The sequence below is a fragment of the Thunnus maccoyii genome, chromosome 6, assembly GCF_910596095.1.
Source record: "Thunnus maccoyii chromosome 6, fThuMac1.1, whole genome shotgun sequence".
NCBI classification, from domain to species: domain Eukaryota; kingdom Metazoa; phylum Chordata; class Actinopteri; order Scombriformes; family Scombridae; genus Thunnus; species Thunnus maccoyii.
The window spans coordinates 22,531,360-22,555,297 of record NC_056538.1 but is presented as its reverse complement, the minus strand read 5'-3'; the positions used below and the strand labels follow the sequence as shown (position 1 = coordinate 22,555,297).

The 23,938-nt window shown below is 38.7% G+C and overlaps 1 protein-coding gene across 1 annotated transcript in view; it reads left to right on the top strand.

Moving 5' to 3' along the window:
• The window catches only part of cadm1b (cell adhesion molecule 1b), a 154,491-nt gene extending 145,150 nt beyond the window's left edge, over window positions 1-9,341 (top strand). Inside the window, exons 10-11 of the mRNA XM_042414935.1 lie at window positions 8,878-9,006; window positions 9,167-9,341. Of these exons, the coding sequence (XP_042270869.1) occupies window positions 8,878-9,006; window positions 9,167-9,285 (248 nt within the window). The 3' untranslated portion in view covers window positions 9,286-9,341. The remainder of the gene's footprint in view (window positions 1-8,877; window positions 9,007-9,166) is intronic.
• Window positions 9,342-23,938: the final 14,597 nt, after the last annotated feature.

Sequence of the window (23,938 nt, the reverse complement as noted above, 5' to 3'; positions counted from 1 at the left end):
GCTTTCGAGATACAGCAATTTTGGCCCTTTGTCATGATCTTTCTGCAATTCATACAGACCTAAAAATGATATGTGTCAATATACAAATAATACATTTATAACTCACTCCCTCCAATAATTATGGCAGCTTTTAGTCATCCATTTATTCTTTCAGTTGATCAATCAGTTTGCTATTCAATAGTTTGTTTGTGTTTTTTTTATTAAAAATAATGTCAGTAGTCACATAAATGGCGCAGTCCATTGTCATATTTGTGTGTCTTCTGAGTTTTTTAAAATCTCTGTTCACTATGACAATGCACTTCCCCAAACTTTATTTTTGTTTGAAATTTCTACCCGTTTTTTTCTCTTTAAAGTTATACTATGCAGGATTTGTTGGTTGGTGTTTGTAAGCACAGCATTCAAAACTGGCCCCTCCTCCCCAGGTCAGGGACACCAGAGCAAGCTGAGAGCAGAGCGAGAGAGAGAGAGAGCGAGCAGTGGTGGTCAAGCAAGCTAGAGAGTGAATGAAGAGAGCAAGTGGCAGTAGCAAGAACAAAGCTGTGAATCAGATAAATAAAACATTTTCTGATTGTTTCACAGCAGTTACGTTCTAAAGCATAAATAAACATGCCCACACCTCCACACACCTCCACACATCCCTGTGGGAAGGTGCCACATTGCCGGATTTTGTGTGAATGCAGCCGAAGCACACGCTTATCCTGTCTGCTGTGGCCTCTCTGCTCTGCAAATATCTGTGTGTGTGTGTGTAGCTCAGCCCCGCCCTCGGTCAAACAGACACACAGACAGCAGAGGAGCAGCACACAGAGAGACGGAGAAGCAAGGGAAATACTGAAGCACATAAACAGCAATATAGCCTGGTCACTATGCTACAAGTCCCGACCTCACACCCTGCAAGCTGTTATTGGCTGGGGGCTACACACTCACTGCCAAAAAGGCTGACACCTAGAAATGTCCCCAACACAGCAAAATAATAAGAAAATACAGGCAGAGGGCAGGGTCTCTGTAGATACATACACCACCACATACTTATAGTGGGTCATAAGGGATTATTTTTGCATGAGTCTATACATTGCATAGTATGCCTTTAAGTATTAGCAGTATGACAGTTATTATACTGCTTGGATACAAAGTCATTTCAGTTTTCTGACTCATGGGAGAGTCAAAAAGGAAGTTGCAGAACTGTGCATTACTCTGCATGTTTCCATAAGCTATTCTCTTCGGAGTTGCACTGATGCAGCCGTCTCCATTTTTTCCCGCTGTAACATTCCAGTAATTTCCGAAAGACAGGCTTGAAAGAGGATTTACCGTGATTTATGCAGTACATGCTGGGAGGATGTAATTGAGCTTTCTTGCAGTTCACTACTCTTCTAAATACCCTGTCACAGGGGCAATGCTAAGCTGGCTTGCGGTAGATTGCTTTAGCACTACCTTAATCAGCATAACAGCACAGTATAGCATTTTCCTCTCACCAATAAGGATGTATACAGCAAGATTTCTTATTCATTCACTAGAACCAGCGTGGGAAGCAGCACGGCCACTTGCCACCACCAGCTGTGATTTCCTGTCGTAATCAGAAACCACTGAGCTACTACTCTATATGATCCTGGTTTTAAAGGTGCAATTAGTGATTTTTGTGACACATAATTTTCAGTTATTGTCACATATAGATTGAAGGGTTTGAGTTATTTTAGAAAATTTAGTAATTTTGTGTGTTTGTCCACTGGTCATAATTGGAAACTGCTTACACATTACAGATGTAAACCTGAAAATTATAAATAATTGGATAACATACAGTAGATTTAGTTGTTGTAGAGTGTTAGTGGGTGTAGTAGACAAACAGTTTTGAATTTTTGCTCCCTTTTTATTCACATTTAGATCCCAGATGCACCTTTAAACCTTGTTTGTGCCATATTTTGATAGCTCCACCCATCCCATTGTGACTGGGATCAGCTACCTTAAAGAACACGTTTAGCTTTCGAGTTGCTAAAAGGAAACATAAGAGGGATTCTAGTAAATGTTAATGCTCTACCTCTTCTTGGTTTGGATCATAATTGATGTAAAAATATAGGCTTTAATTCCCAAAACGCAATGATTTCACTTGCTAGATTTCCCTGTGGGTGTAGCCTTACAACTGAGGCACCAGTTCAAGGCCCACATATGGTTTTGTACTGTGGGGGAGCAAATGCAGCGTTAAAGCACAGAATCTCACAGTTGTTTGTCTTCTCTGCTTGTTTCATGTTCAGAGAGCGTCAGAAGAGTTCACATTGTCAGGTATTTAGGTGTCTTAAAAGATGCAAAGTGTGTGTGTGGACCTCTTGGGAGAGATAAGTCACCCTTTCATAAGAACATTCTTTCATGTGTTTGAAAGTTTTTAGACCTTGTTTATCTCTGTGTTTTTAATGAATATTTATACTAAAACAAAAAGCTTTAAATTGACATCCTGTATCAAGAAAAAGTTGCCAAATATGCTTTGTGCTGATCCAAATACTAGATTGAGACATTTCACACTAGTATGCAGCTGTCTCTTATAACATAAAGTAAGAATTTTAGCATGAATGAAGCTTGCGTAGTATTACTTTCAAGATGGACAGTAGATGGTTGCAGCATCACAGAAAATTGTACTCGATGAGTTCTTTGTCAGTGGTTGTATTTCTTTTGGGCAGAGGGTAGAATTTACCCAGAATCCCCAGCTCTGAAGGAATAAAGTGAGTCTGTGGCGATAATGCTCCAGCTCGTCAGATGCTCAGAGATGATCCAAGGCAGGGACATTATATCCTGGCTAAGCCTCCAGTAACCCCCCTCTCCCCCGGCTTGTCGAGAGGAGCCAGAGGAAAGACATGGAACAAGGAATTATGTTGTAGACTTGATTGAAAAGACCCTATGTTTCCGCAGATCTGCAGTCCAGGGTAAACTGTTGTTTAGCATGGTACAGTAGGATCTCAGATGAATATAATGGAGGAATATAAAAACTCAGTTACATCAAGAATTAAATGTTAAATATGCTTTTGGGTGTGATGAGTTAAAGGGGATTTTCAGAGGTCAACATGCTTCTGCTTTATCGGTTCTACAACACTGTAAATTAACTGCCAGTAAGAGCTTTGCAAGCAAACATTACACGATACATGAACCTGCATCTGGCCTCTATACTGCACCCTTTAGAATTGACAAGACAACAAACCATAATGTGCTTTTTATTACTTGCTTGACTAAGCCATAAGGGATTTGTAAATCCTTCTGACTTTAACATGTGCTGCAAAGAATACATACAGTACATGACTTCAGGGTTGTTCACGTCTTTGTTGTAACAAACACATCGGGAAGCACATAGGAAATCCTGTGTTTTAGCGCCAGATGGTATTTTAGGAATCCATCTCTGTCAGGTCTTCACGCATGTCTTGTTTACTGCATGTTAGGTGTTGGCAGATTTCCACTGCTGTTTAGTCTTGGGATTCAAGTCTTACTGCGTGTACACCATTGACTTCCACAAAGACTTTTATGAGTGCAGTTAGTATTCAACATAATTAGTCATTAAACATTTACCACAATTGTTTTAACTCTCACATGTATCATTCCTCTTTGAAGTATTTCATTGGAAAAATTAAAGAATCATTTAGAAATGCTAATTAGTTTTTTTTCACATTTGTTTACTCTTATTCCCAGTTGAAATTGTGTTTTTTCTGACCTGCAGTTTTTTTGGGGTTTTTGTCTTTGCTTTAAACAGTTATTAAAGAAAGAAAATATTGTAATGGTCCATTTTAATTGGACTCAAGGGAAAAGGTTAGTAATGCCAGCCCACCCTGTTTCACTGCAGTAATATTGTTTTTTTCATGGAGTAGTTGTAAATGATAATGGGCTGTACTAAGCACACTGGGTTTTGCAGATTGAATGTTATGTGACTGTTATGTGCCAATGAATTCACATTGTGTCTGAATTTTATTCCCTCGTACTTTTGCGGCACGTTATCCGGCCGAACTTTTGGAAGAAAAGCAGAGATTTCTATTAGTTTGTCAACCTTTTCCCTTGCCTTGATCTCGGCCGGGAGAAAACACATTTAAGGGGAAGTATGAAGTGGAGATGAGTGCGACAGGCTTTTGTGTGGAGAATTCTGTCAATCTCAAAAGATACAATAAACTGCCATCGAGGACTTCAAGTTCACTGTCACAATTTTCCCATTTTATTAGTTGTAGTCAAACCTTCACTTGTATTTCAGCACCTCTGTTAAATGTCACAGCTTGTATTTGTACATCTTCAAATCATTGTTTGTGTTATTACAAAGGACTCCGGAAATCTATTTAGCGGACAAGCAGTGGCATTGGAATTCTACTGAGGACAATATTGTACTCTGTTGATAGTCTGCTACAACAGCAATACGAAAAATGATTTGGTGAAGATTGCCCATGTATGCTCATCTCATTATGTTCATTTCCTTTTCGAATTGCAACAAATACAAAAGACACGGATGTTAGCAGTTCAGTGCTGCAAAATGGGTATTGACGGCCCTTAAGTTGATTCTGCAGCAATGTCCCATTGTCCTGCCACTGCCCAGCAAAGGGTTAGTGTGAGAATCTATTCAGTGCAAGTGAAGGGTTTGCTCTATCAATGCAAGAGAGTCATTGTTTCAATTATATCCATGTAATTACATCTATAAATTGTAATGTGTTTGTGTGTGTTGGTTAGGATATGTGTGTGTGTGTGTTTGTGTGTGTGTGTATGGTTGTGCGTGTGTGAGATATGCTTCGTTATGTCAGCAGAAAACTATTAAAAGAAAAAAAGATGGGAAAACTGAAATTATGTTCCATGTAATCATCCCGGTGACAAGCTTGGAGCTCTGATCTCCCGGCTGACAGATAGTCCGATTGGATGTTCTGTTACTGACCAGAGTGGCAATTAGTCATTCCAGTACAGAGACGGAAAGGTGCGACTGTAAAGCATGTGGTACTGGGAGTTCAGCAGAGCAGATTTCACCAACGCGCAGACGAAGGCATCAGTTGCAAATCCTCTTTATTCCCCCATAAATCCCCACGGCTGTGCACATCCTGTCAGGACGCCGGTGTGGGCATGTCAGCACTCCCAGATCGAGCCGTGAGCAGAGCTGTGCCGGCAGTATGGACACCATCCACATTACAGACATAATCAAATTCTACTTATTTCAAGTGTGAGGCCACAAAGGCTGCTGTAATAATATTGCCTGTCATTTGGAGGTTTTTTTTTTATTTTAAGTACCTTGCAGTATTATGAATGCGTATATATTGAACATGGGTGGTCTCAGGGAATCACACTCTTGATCCTGGATGTGTTAGAGCAACGAATGACAAACTAATCTACACAGGAAGAGGAATTACAGTTATGATAATGTGACACTTTATAAAGAAATTCTGTTCTCTTTGAGGTCAGGGTCACATACAGAACATCACTTTTGGAGACTAAACCTGGATCCTTCTACTCAAATGCAGTGGGTGGACAGTGGAGGTGTGAATGGATCTCTTTGGCAAAACTGAACCTGACATTTCTGTTGTTATATTATAAAACATTATATTTTAAGATGTTCCTGCTTACAGATTCATGAACTGTGCACTCCAATGATTTATGACTGCACTTTCATAAAGTTGGGGGACTCACAAGAGCCAGATTTGGGAATGGATGTAGCTCAGCAGGTAGAGTGGGCCGTCCAATAATCGCAGGGTTGGCTGTTGATTACAGGGATTTTCTGTCCACATTTCAAGTGTCTTTGAGCAAGACACTTAAGACTCCAATTACTCGCAATGGTTATTAGGCCAGTGTATGGTAATGTAGCGTGCAACCACTGGTGTAGGTGTGAATGAGTCATTGGATACAAGCATTATATAAATGCAGCCCATTTATGAAAGAATCATTTTTGACAAAAAAGTCTTATTACAAGACTTGGTAATTACTTGGTTTTTCCAAAGCTTTCAGTCACATCTTCCTCAGTGTTCTCCAAAGTTCTCCAAATTAAATGACAAAATGACAAAATGCATCATTGGTCCATGCAGAACGACACAAAGACATGTTTTATGATCTGACGCCCCTATCAGCAGTAATTGGCAGGACAACATTATATCTCTGTCTCTGCCTTCCAAAGCTGTTACAAATCACCGTTGAAAAATAAAAATGTTTTATGGTGTAACAACACTATGGTTAGGGTCTGATAAGGTTTAGGAAAGGACCATGGTTTGGGTTCAAATTACTACTTCCTCATTGTTAGGGGATCTTCATCGTCATGATTACAATAATGACCCCATGGTTAAAGTAAGGGGACAATCATTGTCATGGTTTAAAAAGAGGCCTTTTTCGCTTGAACATAAATGTATTTAATTTTGGGTTATTAAATGAAACGACTGATTTTGTCATCTTTCTTGGGAGGACAGTCTCTGTTAGTACATTTTAAAGAATTGCGTAAATCAAAGCAGCAGAGCCTAAGAAAGACTCATGTCCTAGTATGAGAAACATTTAAACGTTGCATCCAGCATTTCCCATAATGCAACCAATATCATCTTTTTTCACCAATATCACAAGACCCACGCTGCCTGGTAAATAGCCCCATCTTTCAGACTCTGAACTGTACCTCCAGATTGTAACAAAAGCTTTCTTTTAAAATTTGTTTTCTCCAAGCCACTAATGATATCACCAGGGGTTTTTTTTTGTTTTTTTTGCTCTTTTTCACAGTCTGAGTAGATTAGTGACCTTTATGTTTAAAATCATCATACAATACACTTTAGACCTTTGTATTTTATTGGGTTATGTAACATGTCTCATAATCTCCTTACATTATAATGTGGTATTACAGCAACAGCACAAAACGAATGAAAACGAGCATTACTGTTACATTTATCGCATGGCTATTCCATTTCAAAATCGTTACACATAATGTACTGCCGATCATGTTTTGTTGCATTCCCCTGTAATAAATAAAAGACTACCAAACAGACAACCAGCATTCAGTACTGAACATAATATTAGCAACCTGATATGCAACCAACCATAACAGCGGATACTGTAGGTGTTATCGGATTTTTAGTTTCTCCCTGACATTTTTTGATACATTCTGCACACCGGCTGGATTTTTCTACCTCTTAAATAAAACTCTTCCCTCGGTGTGCAGAGGCAGCCGAGACCCTGCATGTTTCCTTGCGGATGTGTCAAACGGTAGACAGAAAGGAGCAAGGTGAGGGCAGGAAGGTGTGGGGGCAAAAGAGGGGAGGAGACAGGACTGTGCACAGGCCATTTAGTGGGTGTATGTTCATTAGCATGGAGCATGGGCTGTTCCCTCTCCTCGGGGAATGAGCTTTGCTATCTGACATCCCTGATACAGTAAACAAACTGTGCCTTGCATGTCCCTCCTTCACACACACCAACGCACATCCACGACTTGCCTCATGAAGACGAGTCCATTTTAAGAGAGTGCTCAACTGAAACAAAACTTTTCTTATTAATTAGTTTCATTGCAGTTCCACTTCCAAGATGTCCTCGCGTTACGTGAATGCAACTTGAATAAGGTGTTGTTTTCAGAGAATGAGAATGTGTCACTTGTCTTAGAGCCCCTCAGCTCAACCTATTACGCCCTCACAGTGTTGAGAAATTCTGCACTCTCCGCTCGTCTTTTATCAAAATCATTCAAGTTCAGAGCATGACTAGTGAGATTGATGGAAAATTGAGCTGCTCTCTCATGCAGCAAAGAACAGCGCAGCCATTCCCTCACCCGCCACTCCTCCATCAGTCCAAATGTGCACAGATATAGACTATTGATAAATGCCTCTGAACTATTCTGAGACTGGAAATTTAAAGGCTTCAAATTTTGCCTTGTTCCTCTGTGGTGCACGGATAAATCTGGCTAAATGCTAGACAGTGATGCTCTTTGACACCTGAGGCAGCCACGTATTTCTCTGCATGGGGACATCGGGCGCCAATTTATCTCCAGACTTGTGTCTATTTCTGATGATTGAACTCTATAACTTCCAGAAATGGCCTCTTAAATCGCAATATATTTTACAGTGTGTGAACTCTCGCTGAAATTGCAGACGGTGTCTACTGTTTCATGGTGTAATAACTGTCTTAAAACATTTTTCAACATTGCTCACTCAAGAGGCTCAGGCAGCTATTTCGGCTGTATGGCACTGAAAGCATTCATGTAACGATCCGGGTTCAGCAGTGTGTATGGTTAATAATTTAGATAGACATACAACATGTTCAAGTAATAGATACTGTTTTTTTTATAATTCATGAATACAGTTATGTTAAGCTAAGCTAACTGGCTCACCATACGGACATGAAAATCGTATTGATCTTGTCAGCTAACTCTTAGTGTCTCCCAAAATGTTGAACTATTCCTTTAATGCAATATGTGAATAGATTTTGAATTTGAATGGTTTTGTGGACAATGTGACTGCACATAAAGCTGGGAAGGAAAATGGTAAAAAAAAAAAAAAAAAATCCAAGAGATTAAAAGTTGTTGAGAAAAGCCTCAATCTGGGTATTATCAATCTGAATTATTGGTGGTTTTTGCAGAAGTTGTCAGTAAGTAACAACAAAATGCTTTAATAGCCTATTTGTGGGCTCCTTAGTTTCAAATTGTAAACTATTTATCATCCTCCATGGACCAACTTGTGTCATAGTTTTTATTGGTAAACAACATAAGCTGGCATTTCTCTGAGCCGCCTATTTAAGTGTTTCCTTTCTGTGGTTAGGTCATGTTAAAATGCTCTGAAAGAAAACAAACCAATTTGTTTATTTTGGCAGCCTAATGATGTAATGACCGCAGACTCCAGTGTGGTCCACGTCTGTGTGAAGGTATTAGCTTTGTGACTGGCTGAGAGGGTTTACTGATCATGGAATTATTTACGGTTATTGTCTTGTTTTCAGACTCCAGAGCTGGCGAGGGGGCACCACAGAAAATTGACCATGCTGTCATCGGAGGAGTGGTTGCCGTGGTGATGTTTGCCATCCTCTGTGCACTCATTGTTCTTGGTCGATACTTTGCCAGACACAAAGGTAAAACACCGGCAGTGCAATCATACTTGATCATGAACAAATCTCAGAGTTCAAGTGTTTTTTGTTGCAAGTGGAGCACAATAGGATTGAAGTGCACGAGAGGAGGAGGAAGAGGAGGAGGAGGAGAGCGTGTGGCTAATTTGTCTGTACTCCTGCACAGGTACTTACTTCACACATGAAGCCAAAGGGGCGGACGACGCAGCTGATGCAGACACGGCCATCATCAATGCGGAGGGAGGACACAACAATACAGACGAGAAGAAGGAGTACTATATCTAAACAGGACAGGCCAGGAGAGACGGGTGGGGATGCTGCTGGTGGTGGTGGTGGTTTTGCTGTAGGAGCATTATGTCTAACTCTGATTGGTTACGAGAAGGCTTGAGGGCGGGGAGGGCAAGATTTAAAGAGGAAGAGAAGAAAGAGAAAGTGGAAAGTAGGACTGGCATGGCCAAGTGGTAAGAATAGGCGTTGCTGAGTCTCCTATCCGACCCTTCCTGGACTGCTGGGGCCTATTCTGTACAGTTCAATTATTTTACAGACAATTTTGTGCCTTGTTCTATTTCTTTTGTTTATTTTGTTGTTTCCCCCCTCACATGCTTGTTGGATTGGATTTTTTTTTCTCCATGTACTCCACCTGATCCTTTGTTGCATTTGGCTTTCGGAGGAGATTAAATGGGCCTGGTGTTTGTCTATGTATGCTGCAGCTAGCTTTTAGCTCGAGAGTCTCTGTGCACTAGGAGCCAGCTCATCCACACTTTTTTTTTTTTTTTTTTGAGTAATTTCCAGAGTTCACTGACTAGAACACAGTGTCAACACCTTTTTCTCCCTGCTGGGTCAAAGTCCAACCGTCCCTGCAAATTCATCACATTGCCCCCTCTCCATACATGCAGGTCTGATTGGTTTTAATGTGTTTCCGCACAGATTTCACTCAAACCCAAGGTCAGGTTCACTGTGTTGATTAATAATGTAACGATTGTGAGTAATTATGCTCGTCATAGAATGTATTTGTTTCTGAAAGTCAAGTACAGTAGGAGTGCGGTTTAGTATAATTTCACATCAAACTGCAAAGTACAACTGGTCCCGCATTGGTTTGACAAGTAGTAGATGTGAGGTCAGTTTAGTATTCGTGTAGGATTTGTGGAGTGCAGTCTAAGACACCATGACAGCTGTAATGTGCCGTGAATTTCTACAGAAAAAAATCAGAACTGTTCATTCTTTTCTTAAAGCTCTGTATCATGTTTTTCTGCCTATTGAGAGAATGACACTAAATCAACAATGGCGGATAACATCTACTGTCATCTGCTTTTTATATTGTCATTAGATGGACGTCTGCTCATGAAAATATTAATGGAAACCTTCAGCATTTTTTTGAAATACACTTATTCTCTTTCTTGGCAAGAGTTAGATGAAAAGATCAATACCACTCTCATATTTGTCTGTTAAATATGAAGCTACAGCCAGGGGCGAGTTCGCTTAGCTTAGCATGAGGACTGGAAACAGTGGGGAAACAGCGAGCTTGGCTCTGTCCGAAGGTGGGGGTTGCACCATAACAGGGGACTATTTGCTGGCTAAGAAAAAGGCTAGTCAAGTTAGTTAAGGCTAGTACGGTACTGTTTTTGAAAGGATTAAACAAACCAGATATAAAGTGTTAATCAGTGAGCTTTATAGGTGGTGGTTGGCAGGTTTTGTTGCCTATGGACAGAGCCAGGCTAACAGTTTCTCCCTGTTTCCAATCTTTGTGTTAAGCTAAGCTAATTGGCTGCTGGCAGTAGCTTCAAATTTACATTACAGATATGGAGGTGGTATCTTTTCATCTATCTCTTGCCAAGAGAGCATATAAGCGCATTTCCCAAAATGTCAAACTATTCTTTTAAAAGCATTGCCTCTATCTAGAATGATCTAACAATTATTTTTGCCACTCTTTTTCATCCATGGGATGGGAGGACCAAAAACATGGCAGAAAATGTTGCTCTAATAATTTTGAAGCCAAAAGACTCCCTGTCTGTTGGCTGTCTGTTGATTTGGGGTCAGATATTTCTTTTTTTTTACCACATAGTACCTAAAAGAGCAACTGGTCCTGCTGCATTAATCATAAAATCTTTTTAAAATGTATTATTTGTTAGATATTGGTACGGCCTGCTGTGTCTGCTTTTGGTTTAAACATGAAATTCTTCACATTTTCATACCACCCACATTGTCGACCCTGGACCAATTATGATAATTACGCGCGTGTGCGTACAGTGCATATTACTTGTATAAAGTAAAGGCTGACAGCAAAAGTCCACTTTGCAGACTGCTCCTCTCTGAATAATTGATTGTTTATCTGATAATACTGAATATTGACAGTTTAAAGAGTCCCGACCTCACACCCTGCGCTCTGTTATTGACTGGGAGCTACACACCCACTGCCCAAAGGTTGGCGCCCAGAAACATCCCAAACACAGCAAAATAAGAAAATACAGACAGAGGGCAGGGTCTCTGCAGATAAAGACACCTCCACACACTTCTAGTGGGTCATAAGTGATGATAGAGAGGGATTATTTTTGTATGAGTCTATACATCGTTTTTTTTTTTTGTTTGTTTGTTTGTTTCAAATGAAAATCCTACTCATCCTGCCTTTAACTGGAAATGTTACAAGGACTTTGGTTGATTTTATTTTCCAAGGTTTTATCTTTTTATTTGATTGAGCGGTGTTAAAGGCAAGAATGTTACACTTTCAATGGCAAGGTTTCCTTTCAGTGATGTGTAGGGTATCAGGTGTGTCTGTGTGAATACCCATAGCAAGTGAAAAAAAAAAATCTCTGCTTATTTCCTGGCTTAAAAACTCTTGCTACACACTACGACATTTAGCCTTCGTCCATACACGAGTAAAAAGACATTCAATCACTGCAAACATTAATCAGTTATATTTCTTTGCTGTCTGTAAAGAAATTTCACCTTCGGGCTGTCTTTGATTACTTGTAAGGGCTCTCAGCCTAACAAGTTATCAAAGATTTGCGTAGAGCTTTAGACTTGGTTTGAGAAAGATCATTTTCTTACTATCATCCTCCAGCCTCAAACCTTCACAGAGGAGCCGTCTACTGTTACAAATTTCTCTTTCTCACCAACACAAATCAGAAGATCCTACATTAGCAGACAGAGATGCAGTGTGCGCAGCATGCATGCTTCATGCTTCTGACTCTGTCACAGCTAGAAAAGTAAAACTTGTTTGGTAATTAGTGAGTGATATCATTGTATTGCCTGAATAAGAAAAAAAATAGTAAATGTATTATGAAAAAGGATAACCACTGCCTTAAACCCACCTCTTGATACTTATCATTATAAAGGAAAAGACTGAAGGACTTAATTTAGTGCCTTCTCTGATTTTGAGGCATATGGTTAGTATCGTACAGTATCCTCATGTAAACTTTACAGTATCTCTTGTATATTTCTGTCCTTTCTAACTTACAGGGCCAATACTCATCCAAGTTGTCTGTATTCACGCACCATAGACTCACATTACGACCTGGAGCTTAAAAACCTGGAATGAGTTTGATATTGCAAAAAAAAAAAAAGAAAAAGAAAAAAAAAAAAGTATTTCTTTGTTTATCAGGGTGGTGTGGCAGCTTCCACTGACTAGAATGTCGTGTGCCAGGATATAGTATTTATTGTCTTAATTAGTGATCACGTTTTACAAAAGAATTTCAATTTGGTCATAATTATTTTCTCTGCTTCACTTCACTTTGTTATTTATTTGGATATATTCAAGGACAAGGCTCACTAATAATATCAGAGAGAAATAAAGTACTTTCTGGAGTTTCAGTGTCATGGAAACAGTTATCTGCATGACAAATTTTATTTTGGGGTTTGATATTTATCTTAAATGGTTTAAAAGTGAGTGCTGCTTTTAATCGAGGAATATTAAAGATTGTGGGAAGCATCATTCTAATCCAATTTTTCTTAATACTTGATATTTAGTATGTTTGTTTTCACTCTCTCAGGTTCATGAGTGTTAATAGTTGTGTTTTTGCATCTCAGGTAGAATGCAAATTTAAGGCCCCAGTATATACTGTAGTACCACAGCTATTCAAAAAGTGAAGAAACCACAAGATGTACATGTTTTTCTCAGTTGTACATGTTTATGTGTTCTTAATATGGTGCACTGTTACAGTAAACGTTAAATATTATTTTGCATAGACCTAGTTCACAAATAAAGAAAACTAGATTTGTTAAGCAGACGAAAATTATGTACAGTCAGTGTCAACAAAATCACAATGATGTTCATAAAACTTCTTCTTCTTCTTCTTCTTCTTCTTCTTCTTCTTCTTCTTCTTCCACTGTAACACTTTGCTCATAGAGTATCGGTTATTTAGTAATTATAGGATGTGACCACAGACAGTCAATCAAGCATCTGTTTGCATTCAATCAATTCATGCATACATTTTCATAGATGAAAAGATGGTGTATTTACTGTGACATGAAGTTTTATGAATGATCTGTAACATGTCTTGGATATTTGGATGAAACTCATGTTTAACGCCTGGGAAGGGAGAGAGGAAGAGAGGGAGGGGGTTTGGTTGTTTTATTACCCCAAAATTGTTGTTTTTTGTTTATTTGTTGTTGTTGAATCTTAAATTTCTCTCTGTACCCAGGCGACATTTTTTCTTTTGTGTAGTGAAGAAGATGTTTCTCATATGACCATGCATATTTTGTATTGGTTCACCAACATTTTTACAAAAGGAAAAAAAAATCAGAAGAGTACTTGTCTTAATAAAAAGATATCAATGTTTAAAGCGGGGTGTTGTTGTGACTTGATCAAAAACGTGGTTTCACTTTGTCGTCCTGTCCTGCTGGCAGACTGCAGAATTTATTAACTTGTCTGTGTTGTCAACGTCTCTCCGCCTCTCTAACGTGCTGAATACATTAGCTGGATTTGAACATGTTCACTTCATCCTGAGCTGCTGATACTTGTCAAACTCCCAGAGAAGAAAGAGTTGAGGCAAAAATACTACTACCGATGTGGATTCAATGTGGGGGAGAAGCAGCAGCAGCAGCAGCAGCAGCAGCAAGCAATCTGAGCTCCTATCAGTGACTGACACATGCACTGTGGTACAGATAGAGTCGAGAAACGTTTTAAATGACACAATGACTGACACTGACAGGCTCGGGGGCCCCTGTTAAGGTTTTCGGGCTGAACACGTGGATGTTAGTGATTTGACAAATTGATAGGCATTTCGAGGAACAAGACCTAATTCATAACCATAAGCTATTCTGTCATCATAATTCTGTCAGTGCCACTATTTCCACATTACTTTAAGTGATCCATGCCAGGTAAAGGTCAACAACATTATTCAAACTTTAATGGGAATAGTTTAACCTTAGAAACCAGCCACTTTTCTCCCTAACTCATACAATCATTGAAATATAATGCTTCCCTCAAGGAAGATTAAATACCTGCCGATTGATTTTTTTTTTTTTTGGAAACATGACAGATTACAGGATTTTCTCTATATTTATTAATATTTTCCCCACCGAATCAAGAGGTTAAATCCTTGAAATTAAACCATTTGAGTAAGAAGCAGGTACAAGGATTTGCCGTTGAGCTGTATCAGCTGTCAGTGTATTATGAATGCATGAATGTTGAGGGGTGATGTTTCAGTTAGATGCTGCTAATTCCATTTAAATGTTCACTTTTAATTTGGAATGACATGTTTAAGTGTAATTAGCACAATGGGGAAATTGAGAGTGAACGAATGTCTGAGCATGGCTTGTTTAGTTGGTTAATTGATTGATTGAGATTGATGGCATGTAGCACTTGGCTTGGCTGAGGTATAATTAAATGATGTGGGAATAAATAGTGGGTGAACAAAGGCAAACGCAACAGGCTCTGTCACACTTATCTCCCTTTATAGCTCCTGTCTAGCACAAATACTCAAGGACTTACATAATTCTTGTTTAACAAGACGACAAATTCCTCCAGTATGTTTCTTTTCAAACTACATTTTTATTTCTCACAGAGAATGAAAAGCTCAAGGGCTTTTTGCACAACGATTTTTTTCTTAAAGACTTTTTATATTGGAGATAAAAAAACATCTTCCCGATACTTAAAAGGTGTGATGACAGCCGACAGAGGAATGTTTTTTATGGGAATTGACAATCGCTTTGGATCAGTTTTCACAGAGTTTCAAATTGAAAAACTCTGAACACAAAAAGCTGCGAAAACATCTGATGTAAAATTAAGTTTTACATCACGCAGTAAGTTTGTCAGAGCATCACGACATTGTATATGTTTAACATAATTTAAATAATTGCTGCATTTTTATTTTACATTACATTACATACATTATTCAGTAATGCTGTCAACAGGAATAAGGGTTACATCATCAAAAAAGTATCTGCAATGGTAATTTCCTCATAGATTATACAAGAAGTATACATTTGTTCACATTATGAATATGCTAAATTCTGTTAGTATAGATAATGTAGACTACAGTCTGAGTTTAAAATGCTGTGAATCCTATTAATATGAGTCAAAATGACTGTATCTAAAATACAGTGAGCCACACCCATACTGTATCGCTGAAAAGCCTATAACATTACAGTAAACCCATGTCAACACACTGCAGCATTTTGACTGTAATCAAAAGAAAATCAATGACATTTCTTTTCTTGCCTTGCATTTCTCCTTTTTTCTGTATACTGCTGCCCTACATCAGTTTATGACAGTGGTGTTGGGGTAATCAGAAAAGAAGTTACAGTACTGCTCACCTGGGTAATATTGTTCAAATCATTAAAAATGATTGCAGCCACATGTTGCATTGATTCAGTGATCTGTGCACAATGGTGGAAGAAGTATAGAGATCTTTTATTTAAAGTACCAATATAACAATGTAAAAATACTTCATTACAAGTAAACGTCCTGCATTCAAAATCCCTATCAGCAAAATGACTTCAAGTATCAAAGGCAAAGTTTTCTGAATGTGGCTATGACTGGAATATTATTATAGCCTATTGCACATTGATTGGTTGTTAATACTAATGCATCAATGCATAAATAGCATTTCTGGTTGTGGCTGGTCAACATGGAGCTATAATTTTAAATATAGTTTAGTCCAGTGATTCCCACCCTAGTGCTCAGACCCCCTCCAGTGGGTCACAAGAGAAATCTTGGGGGTCAAAGATGATTAATGGGGTAAAACAAATAAACAAATTTATATTCATGTCAGGCATTTTCCTTAAATCTTTTCTGTTTTGTCAAACATTGGATAATTTGAGCCCAAGTAAATGTTTAAATGAAACCATCTCAGAAGTTTAGAGGGTAAATGTCTCTTTGGTGGAACTGCTAAAAACATCTGAAATGCGATAAGAGTCCCCTACTAGACTGCTTTTTGTAAGGGGTCACAAGCCAAAATGTTTGGAAACCACTGGTTTAACAATTAATTACATTTTATAAGCTTATCATATGTCTTTTTAGATAAAATCTTAAATTGAAGTAACTGGTAACAACTTTCAGATAAATATGGAGTAAAAAGTAAAATATTTCCCTGTGACATATAGAGGAGCAGAAATATGACGTAACATGAACTAGAAAAACTAAAGAAGTAACTCAAATGTGTACTTTAAGTGTAGTACTTAGTAAATGTATTTAGATACTCCACCACAGTCTCAGCGCTCAGTAAAAAGCATTGAAACTTGTGCTAACATGAGGTGGTTATATTCTGAGGACTGAGCATGTGATTTAGTGTTTTGCAGTATGGGCAGCATATTGTGTTTAAAGATTTTCTCTTTGCATTACGTTTTGCAATGTTTTTGAAACTCTGTTGTAAAACTCTTTAAAAGGAATTTAATTGCAGGAAGAAAAAAACATGAAAACTACACCCAATCCAACAAAGCCAAGCAATGCCAAGAAGAGGGGTTTTTTTTGCAGAAAACATCATCTGACTGCTTTTGGATCTTCAAAGTCTCTCTGCTCTATTAATGTTGAGAGAAAAATGCCAAGTCATTTTCCATGAAACAGATGAGCTAGTTGTTTCAAACAATGATGAAGGACAAGCACCTGAAGCCTGCGATAACCACAACACAATTATCTGCGACTGCTACAGTATGACCCAGAGAAATCTGCATTAATTAAAGCACACACTACCAGCCTGTTAATCCTGTATGAAAGTGTCAGGGAGAAGAGACTTGTGTTTGTGAGGTGATTAACTCCAAACCTGAAAGATGCTGTGAACAGCACTATAGGCTCTAATGTCAGTGATGTTGCTGCTTGATGTTTAATACTCTGATAGTTAATCAGAGACTGATGTTTTTCCTCCAGAGGGAGGAAATGTGCCGGGTGTTGATGTGGAAGTTTTAGGTGTGATTTACTCGAAAAGCAAACAAAAAATAGGTTCTTCTTACCCTTCTCTCCCCCAAAAAAGGTTAAGTGTTTCCGACAAGGAAATCTGTAATTATCTGCTGAGCCTAAGCTTCAAGCAGCATCCTCTGAAGTTCCCTCAACCAAAGCTCAAGGTGACTCCGTTCTGCAGAAGCAAAGAGAAGTTTTCTTTGCCAAATTTACATTGATGTTCCGCTTCATAGTCACCACCCAGATACAATAAGCAAGGAAAACATTTCCCAATCTTTCCTTCTTATCTTTTATTCTGCAATGACTGTGCATAATCTTTATATCGTATTTAGTATTGTTGATGCATAATTCATTTTCATTTAAAGCAGATTTTTAATTTGAAACACTTAGATAGCTGCTGGTGATTATCTTTTTTGAGATAGCCATAAAAAAAAAGTGCTATTGTTGCACTACAAGTTTATTTAGTCATCCACCTTCTTTCTGATACACCGCCAACTCCTCTATGGATGTGTTTTTTCGCTTATGTTTTGTGTGTGTGTTTCACTTGTCAGCATATGAAAGCGTTCTATTTTTGTGGGACAGCCTGTTACAGTCTAAAAAATGCCTGTACACAGCCTTGAAGTCAGTCACAGGGAGCCTTAGTGAGCCGGTGAGTTGCTGCAGGAACATTGCCACTTCAATAATTTATCAGACTGAGTCTATTTTCACGTATTAGATTAATTAGTTAGGTAATTAAAAGTTACATGTTTTAATTAAATTGGCATTGAATTCAAACACAGGGCCTCCAACTGGAAAGAAAGGCATCATGGGATGGAGTTCATCAGCTTGAATGAGCTTAAATTCAATTCCATTTGTCAAGATGTGGACAAGTTTAAATTTTATCTGTTTCATGCTCTGTAACCATTGCAGCCTCTCTCTTTTTCAAAACCGAGTTGCAGAGTAACACACTGCAGATTAAGAAAGCTTGGATACAAAGGTTTACTGAGAGGCGTTTGGTGTTCTCTTCCTTTGTTCAGCTGTGCATAGGATTCAGTTTTTGCTCAGTAAAACGATGCTGAGCAGAGCTGTTCATCCAGTTTGCCTGTGTGGTCATCCCATGCACATCCACGCTGAGTTTACGATCACACAACAGTTCACATTGCACACACGCAGAGCATCAGAAACTAAAACGAGACGAGGAAAGCCACCATCAAAAGCATAATTCTTGTACTATCACTGGGTTTTCATTTTAAGACATGAAAGTCTAAGCCTGAGATGTGTTAAGTACAGTGTTAGCGCACTCTTAGCATGTCATTGTGATGTGAACAAAAGAAAACTGAAAAAAAGAAAAGATGTGTACAGAACGGAACAAAAGAGACGAGTTAATGGAAACAAGATAGAACACACTTTTCTGCACCGGTTAATTAGTATTTTGAGGAATAGTGGTAGTACCAAGAATAATGCATTATTTTAAGGAAACATGCGGGTGAACAGTGTTCTCCAATTATGTTGATAATTACTTTTAAACACATCATTAAGTCCTTTACCTCTATTCGGGAGGAATTGTCACTTCCTGCTCCATGTGGTAGAGGTTTGTTTTTCTCTTAATGTTAGTTTTTGTGTTAATTTGCTGCATTTCAGTGTGGAATTGATCCACATCTGTATTATTTAACTCTAATTAAAAACTAAAGAGGTTTTTTATTGATGCTTAGTGAAAATCCTACTGATTGTAACATTATTTTGCGTTCAGCAGAAGGCAGAGGTAATGTAATTATTTTACTTTTAACCATATTACTTGTTACTTGTGCTTGCTAAGTGATTTAGTGGTTGCTGAGATTTTTTTTTTTTTTCAGAAAAATGTTTTGCCTCCGACCTAAAGCATATTTGATTTAGTCCAATTTAAAAAGGGCATGTCAAAAAGATAAATTATATTCGAGCATGCTTTGTTTCTTAACTTAGAAATTAAATTGAGATTGTAAATGCATGAATTAAATACTTGTGAAATTACAGAGGGTGGAGCCTGAAGCAAGTCCCCAAGTTCTCTGTCTGTAAAATGACTGAATGAATGTAATTACTTTTCCGCTCAGTTATAGGTTTTCTTTACAACATATAATTTCCATACCATGTCTGTGGTAGCTTACCTGTACTGTGTGTCCACCTGCACCATCAGCAGCCAGGAGATGACATTAGTAACAGTTCATCTGAATGAATCTGCATAGCAACTGTGTCTGAGCGTGTTTACTCTGGCCTTTCATCTGATGATTTGCTCAGTGATCCAGATGGAGGCTTAAAACAAACACTTTTTCTTTATTTTTAATGGATAAAACCCACTCTCCATAGCCTGGAACCTGTTGGATTGTTTGGCTTTTGTTCCTATTTGCTCATTAGTAATGCCTTATGGTTTTAAATTTTTACGAAATTCAAAATCATCGAGCTGTATTCAGCACCACAGAGCCATGCCCAAAATACCAGATGTATCATTTACAATAAATGTCCCAAATGGATTCACATGGCTAAAGCTTATTCAACTGGTGGTTACCTTTTGAACCAACTGTAATGCCTTGGATAATTACATTCTGTTTCTCAGGCTATTATTCATCAGTTAAAGGTCAAGAGCATTATTTGCAACACAAACTGAGCCTTGCATTGTACAGGCCGGCACACAGTCTTCTACTTGCGTAGTCACTTTGATACGCATGTGAATGTCAAATTAGAAAACTGAGCCCTAATAGGCAGCCATTACTGCAAGTGAGGAGCCTAAACCTGAGGTCTAATCACTTATTCAATCACTAAGCATTGTGTCCCTGCTCTCCCATCCAACCACCACGGCTCCCACTAAAAAGCAGCTGTTTTTTTTATTTCAAAAAAACATGGATACACTTGAATAAAATATGTATTTCCACCCATAGTCAGGGCCTAATTGGTTATCTAAAGTACCATCAAGGTTCTCTTGGTTGCTGTAATTAAATTAGAACCCATTGTCATGTTAACTAAGTAATTAAGTGAGCCACAGATGATCTGTAAGAAATTTCTTTCTTTTATAAATAACACTCTATCTTTCAAACTAGTAGGATAGAAAATCTGAAATATATTACTGTGGTGATTATGGTACAGAAAGTTGCTGCTTCTCCTAACTACATAATCAGGGAGATGCTGGAAAGATAACAGGAGCATGCCTAAAAGTAGAAACTGCCATTTACTTGTTTCGCACTTGTGAAACTCATCTCCAGACCGTCAACACCAACAACAATGCAGCACCCAGCCAGAATGGCAAGAGTGCGAATCAGACTTTTCCTCTATGCCTGACTACAGTCACACGTACAAGGAAAAAGTGCAGAAAAGTGACATTTTAGCTTGTAATAAGCTCAGGTACTGCTTTGTGTGCTCACTAAAACATCTATTTTAAGGCACAATTTCAGGCCATCACACACTGCTATATACAGAGGCAGCATTTTAAAAGATAATACTTCTTTATACATATTCACTAGAAGGAAAGAAAAAAAATCAACCCATATTTAGACTAATATGAATTCCAAAATAAGCCCCGGCAGGATTTATATCTTTTAAAGAGAATTTTTCAGAAGTAGAGGCTTACACTGCACCATTTTATGTTAGAGTTATTTAAGTATGCTCTGCACTTCACAGTCAAGATCCATCAAAGAAACAATGAGGAAGTGTACATTCATAAAGTTCCAATAATGTTTTGTAATGGAACATTACACTGTAATGAACAACCAAAAATGGTTCTTTATGGAGCCACTAAAGTGCTATGAACCAGACAAGCACAGCTACTGCCATGTGCTATATTACTAATAGATCAGCAGTCTGCAGTCACAGTAAGATCCATTAAGGATTTTAAATTGTTCTCCAGAATATAAAGAGTCTATAATGCACAATTTTGTTCACAAAACAACTCTAAAGAGTCATCTCCTCAAGTGTGTAGGGCAACTATTATCCCACGGATCACCTACCCCCGGAGAGGTGACAGTCCTTTCACCTTGCACCTGCTGGTGTTTGGCACCACACGCCTCACACATCCCATCTCTGCATCTGGACCACACCAGATGTTCTTGAATAATTTCTCATACAGGTGAAAGTTCCTACCCTTTGCCGCTGAACTCGGCTTGCTCTACATTCCTTCCAATTCAGACTCATCAAGACATGTGTGTGCAATTTCTGCTCAGATATTTCTTTCTTTACAACCTTCGCTGCACTGAGGGGAGACAAACCTAGATGAAGGGACACCGGAGAGCCTTTTTTCCACTCATTTCATCTGCCCCCCGCTGAAAAATAAGACTTTAACCTGATCCTGAAAGGTAGCATGTCTCAAATGCATCACAATGTCCAAAAAACAGATGGCTATCTAGCAGGGCAACAATTCTTTCTCTGAAATGCTGAATAATACATGCATATCTAGCTGTGATCCAGCGAATTCAATAGCCTATAGAAAAGGATTGCTCTCAACGTAAACCATTTTGCTAGAGGCCGTTCTCTTTCCTCGGGTCCAGTCTCCCATAAATAATTTGCCTTCAACCTTCACATGCATAAAAATGGCAACTTGTTGGTTATGAGAGAGAACAGTGAGGATGCACTTTGAATGCCAATGTGGCGATGAATAAACAATGGCTCACTGCTCCAGGAGCAATGCAGAGCTGCCAGGAGACATTGCTCAGAGTCCACAGGCTCTCTTAATGGTTTTCACCACAGACCAAGCCTTTCAGTCAGCTGTGAATGGGAGGCTGTTTTGATCGAGGGTGGAACACTTTAATAATTTCTAACAAAGCAACAATTCCCAAGGCACTTTGGACAACCTTGGCTGATTCCTTCTTATTATCCTCTAGTGGGATTTCTATAGTGACAACCTTATGGTATATAAGGAGCAGTGTCATTCACTTTCTGACAATGTCTGAATCGTCTATAGCTAGGGTCACTGCAACAGTCAACTGGAGGTATATACAGCTCTTAAATAATGTATTCTTTCTTTTCGTTTTTACATCCAAACCATGTAGTTCTTATAATATACTCCACTGAAAATGTAAAAGCAATAGAGGCAATGAAACTCTGGATCCTCTGCAGTGTTTATGAGCAGATTTGAGATGTCAGAGAAGCAAATCAAAGTCTGTGATCTCCCCAGAATGCAATGGGAGCTTTGCCATTTCTGAAGTGCTACAGTGCCACCTGGTGGTGAGCAGACGCCACAGTGGAACTGCAAGTACTCTTAATGTAAAGGCCCCCTATCTGGAGGTCAGAGGCCCTCCAAGGGGTCACAAGATACAGCCCAGGCAGTAAGCATTTGGACATCTGCACATTTTTTTCCTTCAGGATCTGTGATTCAGCACAAAGTAATGGATACTACATTAAAGGGGGCCTATTATGCTATTTCTATATTTTTATGCTAGGACTCCATTAGAGTAGCATTGCATGATTCACGGTTCAAAAAACTCCTTATTTATCTTATACTGGCCCTTAATGCAATCCCTCAGTTCAGCCTCTGTCTCTTAACAAGCAGTCTTAGCTCCTGTCTCTTTAAGGACCCCCTCCTAATGAGCCCACTCTGTTCTGATTGGTCAGCTTTCTGGAAGCCTGCTGAGGGGCAGCCGTATCAGAGTCGTATTAAGTTATCGCCAATGCGAACCCAACATTTCCTGCTTTACTGCTTCATATTAAAAGCTCTTAAATGACTAAATAACGTGAGACTTTTATTATGAGGAATTTACATGAAATGAAAAGTGTTCCACACCGAATTAGCGGAGCTTCATTAGCGGTGCTAAGAACCAGTTGAAACAACAACATACGGAGATATTTGGAGCTATTTGTTCAGCAGATCAGTTATAGCAGATCAGAAATAATGCAGGGAGGGATAGTACAAGCAGAAACAGCCACAATGATGCTTATGTTTGATGAGGAGCTGCAGACAACCAGCACACCTCCAACAGCTAAAAAAACTTATTTTACTTTGCTGTGCTGTGTAATGGGAAAACACTCACAGCATACCAGCTCGACTCGAGTCATGGCTCAGCATGACAACCTCCAAAACGATGGAAAAAATGCCATAATGTTAGCAGTGTGGAGCAGATGACCATATAAAGAAATTCATCTGAAAAAAAAAAAAACTGCTAGAAACCGAGTCTTCAGAGCAGTCTGAAGCCAATGTTTTTTGTTCACACTTCTACATATGTCTACCCCATAATTTGACACTTTGGCCACATTTAATATGAACATCCGACATTGTAACATTATATATATGACTGGAAATAAGTAAAAGCATAATAAGTCCCCTTTAAAGTGCCAAGTCTCAGCTTCAATTTGAGCAGGTTTTCATCAATAAAAAAAGCTGTGTTGTTTCAACGTTCATGCACAAAAGAGCTTCCTTGTGGCTCAGAGCTGATTGAGAATCTCCATTTAGACTGAGGTAGAGTTGTCTGTCGATAATTGAAATGTAGTATGCCTGATTTTATTTCCACTGAATGTGCTGAAGCACAGAGTACAGAGGTACAAATAATGTATAACTGTACAAATACTTAATGTCTGGACCGCAAATATGAGGAGTCCCCAGATGAGTAAAAGGATTAAGTAGGAGGAAAAAAAACACAAAATTTTAATCAGTTTTCTCAAAATTTTCCTTAT